This window comes from Myotis daubentonii, chromosome 14 (assembly GCF_963259705.1).
Source record: "Myotis daubentonii chromosome 14, mMyoDau2.1, whole genome shotgun sequence".
Taxonomy (NCBI): domain Eukaryota; kingdom Metazoa; phylum Chordata; class Mammalia; order Chiroptera; family Vespertilionidae; genus Myotis; species Myotis daubentonii.
This window is the reverse complement of record NC_081853.1, coordinates 16,614,686-16,630,102: the sequence shown is the minus strand read 5'-3', so window position 1 is coordinate 16,630,102 and position 15,417 is coordinate 16,614,686. Positions and strand designations below refer to the sequence as shown.

Genomic DNA, 15,417 nt, shown 5'->3' with positions numbered 1-15,417 from the left:
TGCACAGGGACTAACGTTTTTCAACAGCATTTCATAAGGAGACGTGGGGATGATTTTGGGCCTTGCTCTCGGCAGAAGCTAAGCATTGGGTGTGGCTAAGAGGAGAGAATTGGGCTTTTTTATATGACCACTCTTCTGAAAACCACCCCAGCGATGAAAAATCGTCTGCCCAAACCTCACGGAGAAGTAATGGTGGATCTGCCCAAGAGGATTCCTGCTCATAAAACTGCAAAACAGACCTGTTAACGCAAACCTGCAATTACGACCAGAACTGGAATCTCACTTAAATAATTTCGCGGCTATAACACAACTGATTAATAACCCCTCACCTGATCAGACTTGTCACACTTGACAAGATTTGAGTCCCCTAAAGGTGACTACTGAGCATGCACCACTGACAACCAAACTGTGTGGGAGGCTGAAAAAGAATGGAGAACAGGAAAATAGTTTCAACCCAAGCAATTGAAAAGACGTGACAATGATTTTCAACATAAAACTGTTTGGGAGAGAGGAGAGAGAGAGAGAGAGAGAGAGAGAGAGAGAGAGAGAGAGAGAGAGAGAGAGAGAGAGAGAGAGAGAGAGAGAGAGAGAGACACTATAGTCAAGCAGATTTTTGGACCAAACTCCAGAAATGGAAATAAAAGGACAGGATGTGCCCAAGGTCATGTGTATGTGGGTGACCCAGGAAAGGAATGTGGAATGCCTGACTTCTAGCCAACACCTAGCTCCTTCCGCTTGGAGGAAGGAGGACCAAGATTGAGAAGGATGCTCAGTGAATGCTTGGGGCTGTACCTGCATCCTTGCTGACTCTTTCATGCTCAGTGGAGTTATTATTAAACTAAAGCATCACACATCACTCTAAAATTTTCCTCAGAGAGAAATTCTAGCTTTCGACTTCCTCAATTCTCTTGGTCTTGCTCAGAACATTAATATTTGTTGGACAGCCTGTTTTTTTTGTTGTTGTTCTTTTTTTTAAGTGGGAAGATATTTCAAAAATCAAATATTCTGGTTTGTTTCAAAGAATATGTTCTCAGCCAAAGCCATGTTTTCTTCCTGTGGGGGTGAGCCACAGTTGGCCACGATTCACCAGTTTCCACCAGCTAACAATAAAAAACGATGTCCCATTCTCAAGAAATAAAAGAAAAATTCCAGCAAAGTTGTGCATTTCCGTTCCAGTCCCCAAAGACAATCTGAAGAAGTGGCCAACGTGCCAAATTAAGCCATGCGAATTTATCCATATCTAATAAGGATTAGCAAATGTCACAACACGGAACATGGCCTGGACATAATTTATATTCCATCTTCTAAGGCGCTAGGTTCAGCGTGGTCGCATTCCAGCCCGGAACTAGGAGGAGAGGTGTCTTTGTAGAGTCCCAATCATGTGTGTGACAAGCAGGAGGGCTCTTCACGTGACTAAAGAAGGTTTCTTGACACAGAAACAGCGCCCTCACAACCAGAATGTGGTGGCTGAGCATAAAGAACTCACCACCCAAGGGAGATGCAGGCGTTTCTCCCCTCCCGCTCAGGACAACTGTTCTGGAAGCCGCTCTGCCTCTTGCCAAAGCTGGGTGTCCACCTGCAACTTGAAAAGCTTTGGAAACAAGTCTACGTTACATATTTGGAGCGAGGAAGATTAAGACTCCTGAACTTTGGGCTAGCCAGCTCTGATTGGGTCTCCTCCACCCCATTTCTCATCCGTCCTTGCCAAAAGCACAAAGAGGCAACTGGGACTCTTGCTCAGAGTATCTGCTATTAAGATAAATCAGCAACACTTAAGTGTCTTTGGTTCATAAAAAATAGTCCCCTGGAGATGGCTCTTCCCCTCCGAAATATCAGCTTTTCGTTTCCCGGCCTCACCGAGGATTGCATCACGGGAAGGCTCAGGAACGCAGCTCTCCCTGGAAGCCTGGCCTCATCTGGGAAGCCTCAGAAGACCCTGGCCCCAGCAGACCCCCCAGGAGTCTGGACAAGCAAGACTGGGGCTGGGAGGTCTGGATGCTCCTTTCCTGGAAGGAAGCTTTCTGAACCCACTCTGAACTGGGTTCTTTCAAGGCAATGTTTGTACCTTCTTCACTATTTATTTTTCTCCAAGGATAAATCAGGGTCTGGCTCCCAGAGAAGCAGCAGAGGGGGGACTGTTTATGAACATTGCCACTCAAGTTCTTTCTTCTTTGGTCTGGGGAACAAGTCCTGTGGAGCAGGTTTGTGTCAATGGATTGTCACCAGAGACAGTTTGGGACCATCCCTCCTCAAAGCACAGTGCTACCCTGTGGGGAACAATAAGATGGCCCTGTCCTTGCACCTCAGCACTGAGGTCAACCTCCTGCACAATTGTGCAGCCCTCCGGGTAGATCCTTCATGATGATGCTTTTCTGTGAGTCAGGTAGAAAACAGCATACCCATTTCACAGGAAGGCACATTGACCTGCCACCATCACATACTAATAAGTGGAGGTCAGTCAGGATTCATTACTTGAGCAAACTTCAGAGCCTTCCTTCTTCCCTGCTGCCTTTAAAACCTAGACTTCTCAGATACTCCCTGGTGGGAAAGATGGCAACTTCATTGCAATGAGAAAACAAACGGTCTCAGAGTGTGAGGCTACAGGCAGATGCACTGAGCATCTTTCTCGACCACTCACCAGCTCTGTGACCTGGTTTGTAAGGATTGTAATAAAACAACCAAACTATAAAATTTTGCTTAGAATATCATTTCTTCAAGAAATGATAGCTGTGCTAATGTCCTATTGAACAATGCACCCCCCCTACTCAATAGCAAGCTCCATGAAAGCCAACACTGCCATTTGCTTGAGCATCCTCCAAGTCCTTGGTGTAGATCAAGTACTCAACACACTACTTCTGAATGTGCTGGAATAGTCTGTGACTATGAAAACTACAGGAGCTTAGAATTCTCTTAGTCCACTTCCTTCATGTTACAAATGGGGAAACTGAGTCTGTGAGAGAGAAGCAAAATGAGGTGCCCAAGGTTTCTTAGTGTATTGGAGTCAGAGTTGAGCTGGAACTCTGATCCCAAGATCCATTCTCAGACCCCACACCTTCTACTGCCTGCCAGGGCTTCCCTGGTGAGGTGGGCTGCCTTGCTTTATTTAAACATTTAATATCCTACTTTCTACATGGCTGCTTGTGTCAGACAGCACAGAGAGTATTGGGCCCCAAACCAAAGAAGACTGACAAGAGAGACTCTGCCTGGGCTTGTGACCCACACATCTGCTTCCTACCCTGACACCCAAAAGGGCTTTGGCACACCCCATACAGCAGTAGGGTGTCTGGCTAGCTTCTGAGCTGGGTTGGTAATTTTAGGAGTGCTGGACTGTGAGAGAGAGGAAATAAACCAGCCTCGAGATATCAGTGAATCGGAGGTTTCTCGGCATAAGAACCACCCTGGACTGAAACCTTCTGAGTTGCCATTTTTGTTCAGTCGATTTTCATTGTTTTCTGAAATGACAGCCTCTCTGTCCAGTCTGAACTTGTAACCTCTTTGCACAATTCCGGTCCCAGACTGTGTCAAAGATCACCCGAATATAGATTTGCTAGCTGTGTCCAAACAGGCATTTCCCAACGGCCTATCAGGGCAGAGATAAGAGAGTGGGGTTGTGGTCCTTGTGTGTTTATTTTATTGTTTTAATAATCGCATCTAAACATTGGTGTTGTGGGGTTCTGGCTCCCCCACCTTGTCAACTCAGCAACTGCACTTGGGACTGGGACCTGAGGAGAACAGATTACAGCTCTCCTGGCTACAATTTGTCCTCACAGGACTCCCTTCCTACACAGTGCTCCGCGAGGCTCACCCCTGCAAGTCTTTGCTCACATGTTCCTCTCTCAGGGGGGAGTTCCAGGAACACCCTATTCAAAATCACTTCCAAGACACCTCACAGATCACTGAAATTTCCCCTCACACAACTGATTGCCATCCATCACACCAGGTATTTGATGTCATTGTTTCTCACTTGCCCCTCATAGAACACATGCTCCCTTTGGACAGGGATATGGTCATTGCTATGTCCCCAGTGTCCACACAGTGTATGTGTTGCAGAATGGACTGCTCATTTTTTCCCCATGCCTACTCCCCTACGAAGTTGTAAAAATCCCCCTCTGCCTTCTGCTCTAGCAGCTTACTGACCATTTACATTCCCTGTAGTAATACTCTGCCCCAAATCTGAGTGGCATGTTATCAGACTATAGCTTAGACCAGGGGTGGGCAAACTTTTTGACTCGAGGGCCACAATGGGTTCTTAAACTGGACTGGAGGGCCGGAACAAAAGCATGGATGGAGTGTTTGTGTGAACTAATATAAATTCAAAGTAAACATCATTACATAAAAGGGTACGGTCTTTTTTTTTTTTAGTTTTATTCATTTCAAACGGGCCGGATCCGGCCCGAGGGCCGTAGTTTGCCCATGGCTGGCTTAGACGAACTTAACACAAATAGGTGGCATTTATGTAAAAACTTACAAATGTCAAGTACTTTGTAAGAGAGAGCTATTTCTTAGTTCTCTAAAATCCTCAAAATGCCCATAACTCCAATATTTAAACTCTGGGGCATTAATCCTAAGAAAAAAATATTTATGTACTGAGATGTTTATCAAACGTGATTATAAAAGTGAAAAACTAGGAATGAATTGAAATCACAACAAAGAGAAGAATGATAAAATTAATTATGGCAATGATGGAAGTCATACAACCAAGATATATATTTTTGAAGATTTTTAAGGACGTGGGAATATGCACACCAAGTTAAATGTTTATAAGGCTAAAAAATCTTCATTATGCAGTATGTCATGTCTTCGTGCAAATATGTATATAGACAATGGAATGTAGGAAACTATAAATCTTAATGACAGTTATTTCTGAGTGGCAGGAATATGGGGGATTTTAGTGTTTTATTTACATTTTCCTAAGATTCTTTAATGAACATATATTACTTTTATAATAAAGCATTTATTTATATGCTTTCATTTTTTAAAAAGTATCCTTTACATAATAAGGGTGGTTAAAATTAAGTCCTTCTTATTTTTAAATATGGTTCATTATTATGGGTTGAATTAAAAAAAATAAAACAAGAGTAAACATGGGAGATTCTGGAACTTTTAACTCTGCCATTAGCATGTCACAGAGATGAAAAAAAAAAAAAAAGCGGCATCTTCCCCCTAAAAATATGGAGCTGAGTAAGAGTAAAGAAAGATAAACTTGCCCTAGATGGTTTGGCTCAGTGGATAGAGCATCGGCCTGTGGACCAAATGGTCCTGGGTTCGATTCTGGTCAAGGGCACATATGTTGGTTGCAGGCTCCTCCCTGGCCCTGGTCAGGGTGTGTGTAGGAGACAGCCAATCGATGTGTCTCTCTCATATTGATGTTTTTCTCTGTCTTTCTCTCTCTTGCACTCTCCCTAAAAATCAATGGAAAAATATCCTCGGGTGAGGATTAACCAAAAAAATAAAGAAAGAAGGAAAGGAGGAAAGAAAGAAAGAAGAAAGAAAGAAAGAAAGAAAGAAAAGAAAAGAGAAGAGAAGAGAAGAGAAGAGAAGAGAAGAGAAGAGAAGAGAAGAGAAGAGAAGAGAAGAGAAGAGAAAAGAAAAGAAAAGAAAAGAAAAGATAAACTACTGGCAATGTTAAATTCTGTGTTTGAGAACTATCCTCCTCTAACGAAAAATCCTTTTCCTATTAAATTATTACGAGAGAGAGAGAGAGAGAGAGAGAGAGAGAGAGAGAGAGAGAGAGAGAAAGCATTATGAAGGTGGGAAGGGCGAACTGGGTTTGCTACTCTGCTGATCAACAACAAAATCACTCTGATTTGAACACAGCTATTCAAGGGCCAGGATGAAGTGAAAAGGGAGGGGGAAAAGGACTTTTCTTTCATTTTGAAATTCAGCTTTAGGAAGACACAAGGGCAGGAAGTCAGATCTTTTTTCAATTCATTTGAAATGATAAGGTGAAGACAGCCTGGAAGGACTTTTAATTATATGATGAGAGGAAGGAAAGGAGGGAAAGAGAGAGAAAGGGACCAGGAGAAACCTGTTTTTATATGTTCAATGATGAAGAAGAAGATGGAAAACTAAAGGGAAAAATGACTTTCAAGCAGATATCTTGAGAATGAAATACAAAGGTTCCAAGAAGCAAGTGCCAACATTTCATGCTGGAAAACAGGAAATGCAGTGCCGCTGATCAGCTCTCAGCCCTTCTCCCCATGGCAGCTGGAATGCCTGGCGATGCAGGAAGAGATAACTCTCTCTCCCCAGCCTGCACATGTGACCTCAGGTCATGGCAGGAGCCTCGGGGCCCTGGGGAGGGGCTGGGAGTGGTGTTCGGGATCACAGAATAAAGCCTTCTTCTTATGCTACCTTTCAGCCCCATTTCTTGGGGGCTATGACCTGAACAAGGTATTGCCCCAACTTGGGGGCATCTGCTGAGAAGAGCATGGGAGAGCTTTGGAGTGAGACCCTCTCACTGGCTGTGGTATCTTTACCCAATTCCTGGACCTCAGCTTCCTCATCTCTGAAATGGGTTTAATTACATCTAGTTTTCAGAGCTGCGAGGATTGAGATATTTCAAATCTCTACCTGTGGTCAGGTATGCAGTAAGAGTTAAAAAATTGTTAATTCCTCCCACTCTAAAATGTGAGTAGCAAAACTATCACGAGGAGCAAGAACACTGGACATGTTACACCCACACCTGTCCTCATGAAGCTATGCCTATCGAAGTTCCCCCAAATCTACCCCGTGCAACAGTGGGGTCCCTCTCATTCCAAAGTGAGGTGGCTCTGGTGGTGGACACCTTGGGAGCCTTCCCCACAGACACTCTCTGCTTTGGTGGTGGTTCTGCATGTTCTCGGAGGCAGTCATGAATAGGTTAAAGTGGAGGGGATTTCAAACATGTCTAATCCAATAAGAGGCTGGGTAAAACATGCGTTATCACTTAAAGAATAAATGTTTAAAAATAGAGCACAGATGTGAAATTTGAATAAAAAAAAGAGAGAGAGAAAGAGAGACAGCGCGTGAGAGATCTTCTTGGCACTTGTCCGCCCTTCTCTGTTTTGGTCACCTTCAGCTAAGCCTGCTATTCCGATGTGCTCTGCCAACTGCTGGATGCTGTGGGGGCGCCTCAAATCACCGAAGCGAAGTTGGCAAGTCGCTCTGTAGCTTAAAAGTCAGACCCACCTCTCCTTTTTTTGTAGTTCTAAAAGCAGGACAGCACAATGGTAAAGTCAGTCTTTTCAAAATTTTCACTTAAAATGGTATGCTTGGAAAGCAAAGAGTAAGTTCTTCTAAAACTAGCACTATTTACACTAGGGTTCTTGAAAATTTAGGAGAAAGTATCACAGTTCCACAAAAGATAGGCTAAGGATTGCCAATCACAAAATTCCTAAGAATACTTACTTCTGTATGAAGCATTCCCTGACCCCTGCAACGCAAAGATTTCTGAAAGTTGGTAACATTTCTGCAATCCCCAAATAGCAGTCTTCTGTTTTGTGAACTGTCTCTTACTGGTAGGAGAAATGATAAAAACCCAAGGCTCAATAGCCAAGAGTGCCCAACACAGTCCCACCAAAGATTCTCCATAAATGCTTAGGGAAGAGAACAACGGTAGGTTTTAAAACATGGCTTCATTCGATGGATAGACTCAGAAAGTAGTCCATCAGGGTCAGCCTGATGTTTTGGGAAGAAGCACTCCTAAAGGGATTTAAGAAACATGGAACTGCAGAGAAAGTACTCTGCCTCCGAGATCTTTGAGCATTGTTTTATGGAGCAACTGGCCAACTGAATGGATTCCCTGAGCAGCAGGGTTGAGGCACGAGCAGCCTGGAGTAAGGAGTGTCTCCAAGCTAAGAGAGCAGACAAGTGTCCTGACCAATGACTCAGACACTCAGAGGACACTGTTCTCAGCAGCACAGAGCACTTTACCTCCATGAGAAAGCCCTGCCCCTGGCCTGCCCAGGAGAGATCTAAGTAGTTCTGTTTGCAAAGGGGATTCTCTACAACATACTGTAAATATCCTTGGCATTGAAGGCAATGATAAATAGAGATGTGGCTATATTTTACCAGTGGGACATGAAAAGCTTAACCCAAAGTGAGTCTGCAGTGAAAACCAATGCATTTGCATTTCAGCAATTCGATCTGGGCAAGTCTGTGATGCATTACAATGCTGGGATCAAATCAAGCTTTTCTGGAGCTCCTCCAAGGACAACACGAGGCTATGGGAACCCTACTGCATGAAGTTCCTCCACTGCTGTTTAATTGTGCTCACCCCCTATCAGCAAAATTCAAAGTTATCTGCATACAATGCAATGGGCCTGTCAATAGGAAGCACAACATAGTGTGGCCTCCAGTAGAGGGGGAAAGAAATGCCTGACCAACCATCCCACTGGGGAGCTTCCCACCTCCCCTAACAGGATGGATCTATCTCTGCCAAGATCCAGTTTTGACTAGGATCCCACCCTTAACCACCAGCTCTCATGAGCATTTCAGGGTCAGTGCTGCCTTCTTCTTTTCTAGGCCACACCTGTCTGGATAATTCTTGGAGCCAGTCCTATGACCTCTGGACAACATTTGGGGGGGGGGGACGGGGGGGGGGGAGGAGACTCTACCCAAATAGATTTCACTATGTTGCCCTGAACATAGGATTAGTTATTTTTCCTCTGCAAACTCTGGTGAAAAACACCGAGAACCAGTGGCCTAGTCTCCTGGTCTTAACACTTTCCGGCTACCAACTGACCAGCATGTTTCCTGGTAGCCAAACGCAATGCCCAGAACTGGCAGGAAAGGAAAAAGAAAAGCAAGTATAATTTATCTCTGATCACAAAAGTATTCTAACCAGTTCTGAGAAATAAGCTGGTTCTAATTTGAACTAAACAACAGTGTCTGGCCCTCATTTTAAAAAGGCATTTTCATCAAGGATGTGTGTATCACTCCTTCCACACACAGGGGAGCATTTGGGAATAAGGCTTAGGGGGTAAGATTTAGTTTTAAGCTTTCTTCAAAAACCCTTTAGCAGCAGGAAAATGCAATGATTTCAGAATTAATTATTTTGATGTCAGTCCTTTCTTCAAGGGTGGAGGAAGAGCTGGAGGGATTGGATCCAAGACACAAAAGAAGGAAAGATGGTAATTTTTAATAATATTTTTAGAACTACTCTCCCTAGAGCGAGAAAACAAACAAACAAAAAACTTCACTCATGTTCAGTTGAGACCCTCTCCAAAAACTGCAAAAATCTGGAAGCCAGATTTTTTTTTTTTTTTTTTTTTTTTTAAGAAAAAGGTGGAATAAAAGCATCAGAGGTGTGTGCTTGTGAAGAAATGGGATTGGTAAGAATACAACAGATAGTATTATCTGTCTACAAGAAACTATGATTAATGCTTTATCTTTTTTATGCAACACATAGCTGAAAGGTAACCTGTGTTGCTCTCTTACCTTTCTACTGTGCTCAGCCTACAACCAACACTGACGTCAACATGTGAAGAGTATCATAAAGATTCTTTTGTTGTTAGGCATAGTTGGAATTTCTGAACTCATTTCATTTCACCTTCTCTGGCTCTCCTGACAGATGCTTAACTGAGTGCAGGTATTTCTAGGCACACTGATTTATGAGATGCTCAGTTTTCAGAGATAAGATGGAAGGGCTCCCTTCATAATAAGTAATCTCTGCCATATCTGGAAACTCACTGATAGTTTAGTCAAGAAGAACCCCCCAAATTGGAGAGGATTTGAACTAGGATATGATGAAGAAATTAAGAGAAAAGGTTGAAAATGGTCATGATTGCAAATTATTCATATGAAAAAAAGGCATTTCTGTAAAGTGCCTTGCGACATGGCAAGAAAGGACACGCACCATTTTGTGGTCATCATTTGGCAAACAGGTCTCATCTCTCCTACGACTCCTATAGGTTGGTGATGGCGTATGCCTAGAATACTGGGATAAGAAGAATTATGCAGTTAACTCTTGTTAAAAGTCATACTAGCTCAATGATGTCTTTTTTTAAAAAAATAAGCTGCCCCAAAAATCCATTCATTCATTCATTTATACATTTCACAAATAATTGCTGAATACCCACTATATGCTGCGGATAAGTGGTCAGCAGAAAAAGTCATGAGTCCCCATGAAGCTCATAAACTAGCAGGGTGGATAATTACTACTTAAATACTCACAAAAACAAATGCAAAATTGTTTCTATTACAGTGTAATTAAGTGATGTACATATGCTATAGGAGTGCCCCACTGGGGGTTTGACCCAATGGAGAAAGTCCCAGAAGGCTTCCCTAAAAAAGTGATGTTGAGCTGAGATGGAGAGGATGAGGGAGCACTGACTAGGTGAGAAAACAAAGGCAATGTGTGCCAGGCAGAGGGAATCACATGTGCCAAGCAGAGAGCACATGGGTCTGAATTTATCTTTATCCCAACAGTGAGGCAAGCCAGGGAAGGTTTTTCAGACGTGAGGGCTACAGGGTGATGAGTATCATAACATTTATCTTTAGATAAGATCATGCTTCTGTGGAGTGAGGTCTGAGAGCCTCTGGCTTGTCCTGGAGGCTGGTTGCATTTCTCCAAGGCACGGCCACACCCTAAGCAGGCCAGGGCTTGGTGGTGGCCAGTACTGTCTGCCTGCCTGCCTCCTCCAGCACATGGTGTGCAGGATTGTGGAATCCAGCGCAGTGTTGCTGAGACTGCCAGAAAGTCCAGAGGGTGTTTTGTCCTAGAGCCTCTTCCTACTCTATTTGAAAATCTCATCAGTGTGACAAGAAACTCCGGCTTTAGCTCTTTGTGGCTCCAAAGAAAGTGTCAGTCTTATTATTATTATTATTGTTTTAATCTTCACCTGAGGATATGCCTTTTTTTATTGATTTTTAGAGATATAGGAAGGGGAAAGAGAGAGAGAGAGAGAGAGAGAGAGAGAGAGAGAGAGAGAGAGAGAGAGAGAGAGAGAGAGAGAGAGGAACATGATACATCGATGTAAGAAACATTGATTGGCTGCCTTCTGCACGCACTCCAACCTGGGATCAAACCCACAACCTGGGTATGTGCCCTGACCAGGAATCAAACCGTGACATTTTGGTGTACAGGAGGACGTTCCAACTAACTGACCCACACCAGCCAGGGTGTGACAATGCTTTTTAAAATGCAAGCTAAGCTCTGGGATTCCTTGGAGGCCAGAGCTGGGGGATTTGGAGAGTAGGCTCAGTTGGGCAGCCTTAAACAGGGCACTCTGAGTGGTACCCAAAAGAGACTCCCTTGTTCTAAAGCTGCATGGCTGTTGAATTCTGCTTCCTAACTGCAGAGATTATCTGCTCCAAAATATACCACACTTAGAAGATTTTGCACTGGCTGTTCTCTCTGCCAGAACACTCTTCCCCTAGATCAGTGGTCGGCAAACTGCGCCCCTTGAGTGTGGCTCTTCCACAAAATACCACGTGTGGGCGCACATGTACAGTGAGATTAAAACTTCGTGGCCACACTCATGGGGCCAAACAGCCTCATGTGGCTCGGGAGCCACAGTTTGCCGACCACTGCCCTAGATAGCCAAAGGGCTCACTCTCTCACCCTCTTCAAGTCTTTGCTCAAATGTCTCCTTCCCAAGGAGGCTCATCCTGTCTACCCTATTTTACAGTGTCACCAGCCCATCGGTCCTATTCTGGAATGCCTGTTCTCCCTTATACTGGTCTATACTCCTCTTTTTCTATCATGTAATTTACTTGTTAATTATGCTCATGATCTATTGCTTTTCGCCCCACCCCCATTAAAAAGGAAACTCCATGAGAACGGGGATTTTAACTATTTTGTCACTGAGGTATTCCAAAAATGCCTAGCATTTTAACACAGAAAACACCCGTAATGAAGAGCTGCTGAGTTGAAGTCCAATGTGGCACTTGGTCTGGCCAAGCTACCCACCTCTGCTCATCCTTGTGCCCCCGGGCAGCTTGGGAGGCACAGGCTGATGCGTTGGAAATAGGCTCCTCTGATGGCTTTTGTGAGGGGGTCAATCCATGGCTCACAGTGTTGCCATGGGGAGGTAGTGTTTAGCCAGCTAAAAGCAAAGTATTGGCACTCCTACAGCAATGGGTCACAACCCTGCACTGCTAGGTATGAGTGGTATGATGGTAGTTGAGTCAGCTGGTCTCCCAGAGCCTTGGTTTAAACAACTCAAAAAGGAGGGTGATGCTTTTCTCATTGGAGCAGGTAAAATATCTGTGGGGATGAATCCCCAGCACCTGGCACAGAGCCTGGCACATATAGCTATGCAATACATCAGTTGGTTGATTATGAGGAAAATGTAAGATAATGCTTGTAAACTTACATACACATAAAGCACTTGACATAGAATCTGGCATGTGGGAATCATATATTCATTCACACAATAAATATTTATCAAATCCTACTATGTGCTTGGCAAAGTGCAATAACTATGGGGATTATTGTATGAACTGCTCATGTCCAGTCACGGGGAATGCCATGGGCAGTGTAGAGACCTGCATGAGATGAAACAAGCTCACAAGGCAGTCTGAAGAGGGTGGCACCTCTCGTGACTCAGTCTGCCTCTGCATCCTTGCAGAACATCAGACGGATGAATACCCACATCCATGGCTTTCTCTCCGGTTAGCCTGGGTGCCTAAAGCAGCTCTGCTCACTCAAGCCAGTCACACAGGTGATGATAACTGAGGTTTGGGACTCCCCCGCCTCCCAGAGATGCCCTCTCTTATTGATGTCTATGTGGGCTGGATACACAAGCCAAGTAAATTTAATAATAAGCTTGTTCAGTGCAGGCCGGAAGCTGAGGTCTAGAATTCCTGACTTGCCTGCACACTGCTCCCCAAGTGTCTGGATTTGAGGGTTGGGAGGACACCTGTATGCTCTTTCTCCCACAGTTCCACAGCATGTTCTCCTTACTGTGCTCAATGAGTGATGACTCCCAGGCATGTAAAAAGCAGCGATAATGAGGTCAAAACCAAGCTGTCTCTGAGGGTTGGTAGTGATAAAATCAAGTATTACTAACAGTAGTAATAGCAAGAACACCTCACATATAAGTAGCACCTATTAGGTGCTAGTCATACACAAAGCACTTCTATATTCATTACATCTCACAACAATCCATTGCCTTAGATTATTAGCCCAGTTTACAGATGAGAAAACTGAATTTCAGGAGGTTTAGTATCTTGCCATGATGGCTCAGGTAACAAGAGCTAGAAGCAAGATTCACTCCAGATAGCACCTGCAAGATCCAGTTATGGTTGTGTGGCAAAGGGTCTCTTCAAGCATCACAGTGTGCCCAGCTGTAAAGCCTGAGCAAGGCACCTGGCCTCTCTGGACCTCTGGTCCCTTCTCTGTAAGAGCATCAGTCCTTCAGTTGTGTTGGGAGTTCATGAGTGTGTGTATGTAAAGCTCTCAGATCCATACCTGGCTCATGGCGAGAGCCAAAAGTATGATGTGATTAAAGTGCCTAAGTCTTAGAGCTCTGGGCAGAGGCCACTCTTGGTGAATGGCCGGAGAACATTCTTAAGTGGCATAGAGTAAACACTCAATAAAAAGAGGGTGCTTCGTACGCAAATGGATCATTATTCTTAGAATCATTACCATTTACAAGAATGCATACACTGATGTGCTCTTCCTTGCTCTGTGGCAGGGAGGGTGTGAGAGGGTTTCAAACCTACATCACCAAGGAGCCATCCTCCTCCTTTGCTGCCTCTTTTCCCACAATAGCCTTTCAGACCTGCCTCAGCCCAGGCAGGAGCCTAATTCTGCATGGCTGGGGTTTCCCAAATGTGCCCCACAACACCCCAAACCAAGCCTGTTGTGAAGAATGAAGGCTTTATGTGGTTTCCCAGGAGCACACTGAAGGCCTACACTCAACCCTTCCTGGAACCCTGCACTCAGAATCATGCATTTCCATGATACTGAGCAAGAAAAAAAGGATCCTTAAAAAAATCCTTATTGGGAAAAGCATGGGGATATATGAGGGGCAAAGTATCAAAGAGACAGAAAGAAAAACCTTGTCCACTATGCCTGACAGGAGGCCTCTGGCAGCCTTGGCTCTGCAGTGATGCAGGACCATTTCAGAGGAGCTGGCCCTGTAGGGCACTCACCAAGTCTGGAACCCTGGGCAAATGTGTAATAAATGAAATTACATTACACATGGACACATAATGCTATCATTTATGGTTCCAGACTTTATGGCTACCAAGTACTGGAAATCACCAGAAGAGGTGAAGGTCAAGATAGGATGTAGCTCTCACGCACCCCCACCCTCCATGGCGGGGGCAAGTGTCTCCTTAGCCACTGACTGACCTGAGACCTTTGGATCATGTGTGCATCGTAGCTGGACCCGTGGTACTTGGCCGTAATATCTGGGCTGTAGCAAGCATCACAAGTGCATGGTATATTCGAGCTCAGGGGCTGTTTCCTAGGTCTATAAACCTGTGGGAGAAAGCTACAATGGTTAGGTGCAGGAGGGGAGGGTGCAGGGCGCACAGGGAAGGAACTAGGAGAAATTAAAGAAGGAGGCTCATCTTGACTTTCTGTGGCCAAGTGGGTGAAAACCCCAGTGTAGAAGATGCACAGCCCCAAACAAGAGGTCAGATGGAAGCGGCCCCCGAGCCCCAGGGCCAGCACTAGCAAGGCATGCCGCTCTGTGGAATGACCCCCATGACTGGCAGTGCCTGGGACCCTCCCTCTGCAGGAGAAGGTGCCCAGGCATGGCGGCGGCCCCTCTCTTTCAGCAAGGCAGCCCCGTGAGAAGTGGCCTCTGGTTCAGGGCCAGAGGATGCCTTTTCCTTCCTGAGGAGGAAGGCTTGGCCCAATTGTGAGGAGAAGGGACGTATGCCTTTGGGCTTCCCTTCCACTCACCTTGCACCTTGTGCTCAGCCCAGATCAGCCTAGCAGGCAGCGGGCCAGTCCTGGGGGCTGAAATCAAAGCGGACACACTCCATGTGGTACCATGTGGCATTTAGAGAATTTCAGAACCACATGGGGCCTGAGGTAAGATGTGGCAGCCACCTTGTGAGACCACGGAGCATTGAGCCATATTTTCTAGGTTTCATAATGAAGCTAGGATCTGAGTGAACATTTGAACCACTGCTTCCAAAAGCTCCTGAGTTATATAGAGAGGAGAAATAATGCCTGAAGATTTCAGGGATGACTTTGCAATATGCTTCAGGTACAGTTACTTCCATTGAAGCCACTTCCAGAAGACCCTCCAGAAAGCAAATCACTTTTTTTTTTTGCACAAATTAGGACTTTGTCCCTCCTTCCTTTTCCCTCAGAAGAAGTACAGTGGCCGAGTGAGGAGGAAAATCAGGATAATGAGGTAAACAGGTGATAAAAAAAAATATTAGACTAAATAATGGTCCGGGAGGGCTCCAAGCATAGCCTGGCGGTGCCAGGGGCTGGGGGATGTCCCTCGGCCGAAAGGTCCAGGAGGA

The 15,417-nt window shown here is 44.9% G+C and overlaps 1 protein-coding gene across 4 annotated transcripts in view; it reads right to left on the bottom strand.

Moving 5' to 3' along the window:
* ERC2 (ELKS/RAB6-interacting/CAST family member 2) overlaps window positions 1–15,417 on the bottom strand; it is a 906,943-nt gene that overhangs the window by 206,368 nt on the left and 685,158 nt on the right. For 2 of the 4 annotated variants that reach the window (XM_059663255.1, XM_059663258.1), the window contains one exon: window positions 14,285–14,413. The exons of the other annotated variants lie outside the window; for them this stretch is intronic. In XM_059663255.1, the coding sequence (XP_059519238.1) occupies window positions 14,285–14,413 (129 nt within the window). The remainder of the gene's footprint in view (window positions 1–14,284; window positions 14,414–15,417) is intronic. 4 annotated transcript variants of the gene reach the window in all.